Raw genomic sequence first — 4,568 nt, forward strand, 5'->3', positions numbered from 1 at the left:
GTAACCAAAAATGAATGAATTTTGTAAGCCAATTCCATCAATCAGATAGAGAGGGGGATAGAATGGATAGAAGAAGGCAAGCAACTAAGCGGTGTCAAGAACTGGGAAAGGGCAAAATCATTATATGTACAAGAAGCACAATATACACCTTCATGAAGCAAGGAAACAGACGTAATAACTCAATCTTACTATATATGGGAAAGATTCAAAACTGCCCCATGTACCAGACACTCCTTTCAACATTTGTAAATCTGAGAATTTTCATCTGTCAACATTGTGGTATTTCTGGACTGGGCCAATAAGTAAAAATTTTGGCCCTCAAGTGATACAAATTGATAAAAGCATAAGAAAAGTTCAGGCCAGCCAGCTAAAAAGGTTGTCCTCAAAGAAGCATTCTTTACAGAGTAAAATGCATATTGTCCTGCCAAAAGTCCACTCCAATGTTTGTATCTGTAAATGATAGTGACAGGCTAAGATTACAAAACCAAAATCTCAAATCTATGTCAATGCATAAGCAGATACTTGTGGCATGGTATTTAACAATTTCCTATACCCATTGACTCTGAAGAATGATTCCATAGCATGAAATAACAAGGTTCAATTGTCAAGTGCTCTAAAGGGATAATGATATATATATATATATATATATATATATATATATATATATATATATATTGAAGGATGCAGTTTATTTGTCAGCAAAAATAAGTTAGTAAAACCATGATCTCACATCATGCAATCTCCATCAGAATTGGATGGCTGGAAAAGAAGACAGACACAGATAGTGGGGTTCTGTTAAACAGACTAATTTTCTTTTGCTCATTGGGAATAGAAAAAAGGATAACTACTAAACTACTTTAGAATTTATACAAGGTTTGATAGTTTGATACCACAACAGTTTGTAACTGAAGTATCTTGATATGCAAATAGCTACAGAGATAACATGACGAGTAAAGGGGTACTAGAGTTATCTATGCCATGGCATGTTGGTGCACATGTACATCAAAACACATCTCTTCACACTTCACCCCATCCACTACTGCTTCGGACATACTTGTCAACAATTCCAAACTCTTTATTTTGTGCAAGCCTACGGGTGTAGTTTTCAGTTGAGATATGCCCCTTCTTGTACCTTCTATAATAGATGATTTCCCAAGGCCAAAACCGAGCACAGCCCAAGCAATCTTCTATAGGTAAGTCTTTATCAATTTCCTCCGGCTGTTCCAGTCTGTAGTGTTTTAGAACCATGCATAGTTCCTCTGAGGATAGTTTCATCAAATTGGCAGCAAGGGATCGCTCAGAAATATTGACATCTGGGTTCTGGCTTTGAGACTTTGCATGTTGCACTGTTAAATCATTATTATTTTGAAATTCCCCAATCACTCCCAAAGTGTGCGGAAACACAGTGGGATCACCAATGTAGGATTCTGGGGCAAGTGAATCTTTCACTTCTTTAAATGAGTAGTCTGAACTAGCCTCATTTTTTGCCACTGGGTCCCCTTCCAAAATATCTACCTTTGACTCCTGATGCAAATCCTTCTGCTCTATCTCCATCTTATTTGAAGATGAAGATAAGGATTGATCTGGTGAGACTGATATAGGCTGAGATGTAGGAGAGCTTGACTTTGAATGTGATGTTGAGCCAGACCTTATACTAGAGTATCGAGAATTTTTTCTGGCAGGAGACGATTTTGGCATTGAATTTGAAGGATACATGGACAAAGACTTTAACGACCTTGAATGCAAATGTGATTCAGAAGATGTATGATCAGAAGAAGTTGAATTTGTGACTGGTGCCCTGGCTTTCTTTGAATAATTTCTTGTGCTTTCAGGGTTATCCCTCCTTCGCTTTTTTTCCCTATAGTCCTTTCTCCCACTTTGATGTGTAGTTCTTTCAAATGAAGAATCTCTGTGTCTTGACCTGTGGCTATTTCTTAATCTTTCTTCTTCCTTGACATCTATTTGCGGCCTTGAAGGTAATGTATTCCCACCAGTGTTAGAGTGTTCTTTTTCTGTTTTCTCTTCTGGCCTCCTACGAGAGGGCAAATCTTCCATGCAGGTCAGATGATCGTGTTCATTTATCTCATCAGCAGAGGAAGGTACATACCGGTCAAAGTGTGGCCCATTTTCTAGGCCATTCTGATCCAAGGGTTCAAGACCCTGCTCCTCCCACCTACCATTTTGCAAAACTGTTGCCTCTCTCCCTCCACTGTCATCAGGAAAATCATCCACAAAAGAATGATCTTCTACATAGCCATGATGGCTTGTAAGTTCGTCAACTCGGTCAGCATACCCAGTCCTTCCACCATTGATTTCTGCCGACCTAAAGCCCCTTTTATGACCTCGTTGACCATTGTAACCCATATCTCGAGAAACATAATCATGTCTACCAAAGTGTTTCCCTCGTGGTGGCTGAAAGACCCTAGCACCCTTAGTAAATCTCTGGAGAGGCTTTGGCTGAGGCTGCCTATTTGACCATGAAAGAGTTATCGGCTCTCCGCAGATAGCCTTGCCTCGAAGTATTTTCAGTGCTTTTTCTGCATTTGCAGGGTAATCATAAACAACGAATCCAAATTTGTCTTTCAGACGTACAGTACACCGCCCAAACCTCTGGAAAACACTCTCCAATTCATCTCTACGAATGTGAGGTGATATATTACCAAGGTGCAGCGACATCTTAAAAAAAAAATTAAAGAAAATAAAAAAAAAAGGTTAGTCCAGTCATATTGAGGAGTATTTATAGCCAGCTTTCTTATATATGCATCCTATGTGCATTTTATAATCAGAACACACCACTAGTGCCCAGGCCACAGCTTACATATATTGCACTAAACAAAGAAAGCAGACTTGTTCAGGTTAAGTTCCATCTAACTCCATACAGTCCTCATCACTGAAAGAAGTTGACTAATTCATTTACTATCCAGATTCCAGACTAACAAAAAAGAGCTACCTCAGCCACATCAACTTTCTAGCCACTGCCTTCCTCCTTGACAAAATAAAATGACATGAAGCCTAACTTCATCCCTTGAAGCTCAATAGCCTAAACAGGATTCAATCATCCCCGTACTTTTCAAGAATAATAAACTCCATAGGGATCGTCATAGCATTCATCAACATTGCATATTATTTCCCAAACAAAGCAGAAAAAGCTTTGAAGCTCAGCAGCTTGAAAAGGACACAATTGTCCCTATAATATTCAAATATAATGAACAGAACTCATATCAACAGTAGCATAGCATTCATATAATTTTCCCAACCAACCAAAACAAACTTTGATTAGCAAATAACAAAATCAAGCATTTCTAGTCACCCAATGACTAAACAGCCAGCAAGTAAAAATAAGATATTATTTTTTTACCAAATCTAATAAAAATCATTCCAAAAGATATCAACCCATTGATACATATGTAACTTTCTGTATAAAAGCTTTCCTACAATTTTCTCAAGTTAAAAGAGGTGGGCACTGTATTCCAAATCAAAGTAAAGGAAAAACAAGGAAACAGATAGTCAACTACTAATTAGAAGCAGGTTTCAGAAAATCCAATCAACTACTAAGAAGACTGTAATTTTTAATTTTTAACAAAATAGGAGAACATTCCCAACAACTTTACCTAAATACATACGTGTATGCGACTCTATCGATACGAAGAAATGAGAAGACTATCGGAAGCTCTATACGCACTATTAACAGGCATACGCAAACATACATATAATCATTGTACAGAAGATAACGGGACGGAAGGGTTTTTGGGTGGCGGATATACCTGAAATCGACAACAGTAGCGGGAAGAAGATCCGATTGTGGCTTTCTGGCCGTCACACTGTTCCTCGAAACGCGAAATGTCTGCGCCCTTCTCCGGTCGAGTTTTGATGGGTTACCAAAATAAATTTGAGAAGGGAAATATTTACACCCATTTTGGTCTGCAGAAATATATACACGAAGAAAGGGATGTAAATTTCCTGGAAATGAAGAAAAGGAAAGTGAAAATGACTTTTGTTTTTGGTCCCTAAATTATGAACACATTATACTTTTTGTCTTTAAATATAAAAAATAATGATAATATTTTTGTAAAGTAAATTGTGTAACTCTAGAAGTGATTTTTTTAATTCAATCTTAGGGTGTATTTAAAATGCAGGAAAATGACTTCTGGAAAAATGAGTCATTTTTTAAAAAATATTTTCTTTTATGGGCTGTTTGGTTCACGGAATAGGCCTGGAATGACATATCATTCCCAGTAATAGGCATATTCCTCTGTTTGGTAACCACTTGTATTTCCAGGAACATTGTTCCCGGGAATGACCTATTCTCCTTGCAAGGGGAATAGAGAGCCCCCTGGTATTAGGCTATTCCTGAGTTCTTAGGAATAGCCTAAAGTTTCTATTTCCTATTTTACCCCCCAATTAAATTTATTTCTTATTTAGCCACCACCATCGTCGCCACTGCCGCCACCACCACCAGCACCACCGCCACCAACATCACCACCACCACAGCCGCCGCCGCACCACCAGCACCACCACCGCCACCGCTGCCGCCTCCGCCGCCACCACCACCACCACTGCTGCCGCCA

General features: G+C 38.7%; 1 protein-coding gene across 3 annotated transcripts; it reads right to left on the reverse strand.

Moving 5' to 3' along the window:
- Positions 1–795: 795 nt before the first annotated feature.
- On the reverse strand, positions 796–3,936 carry LOC109171688 (serine/arginine-rich splicing factor 4-like). Of its 3 annotated transcripts, XM_019320755.1 has the most exons (3): positions 3,765–3,936; positions 1,990–2,676; positions 796–1,935 (listed from the first exon to the last, which is right to left on the reverse strand). In XM_019320755.1, the coding sequence occupies exons 2-3, from the start codon at positions 2,674–2,676 to the stop codon at positions 1,018–1,020; spliced, it is 1,605 nt and encodes a 534-aa protein (XP_019176300.1). In that variant the 5' UTR covers positions 3,765–3,936; the 3' UTR covers positions 796–1,017. The 3 variants fall into 3 exon arrangements, with proteins under 3 accessions (XP_019176300.1, XP_019176298.1, XP_019176299.1); XM_019320753.1 differs by having other exon boundaries at positions 796–2,676; positions 3,765–3,934; XM_019320754.1 differs by lacking the exon at positions 3,765–3,936 and adding an exon at positions 2,951–3,758 and having other exon boundaries at positions 796–2,676.
- Positions 3,937–4,568: the final 632 nt, after the last annotated feature.

The sequence above is a fragment of the Ipomoea nil genome, unplaced genomic scaffold, assembly GCF_001879475.1.
Source record: "Ipomoea nil cultivar Tokyo-kokei standard unplaced genomic scaffold, Asagao_1.1 scaffold0327, whole genome shotgun sequence".
NCBI classification, from domain to species: Eukaryota; Viridiplantae; Streptophyta; class Magnoliopsida; order Solanales; family Convolvulaceae; genus Ipomoea; species Ipomoea nil.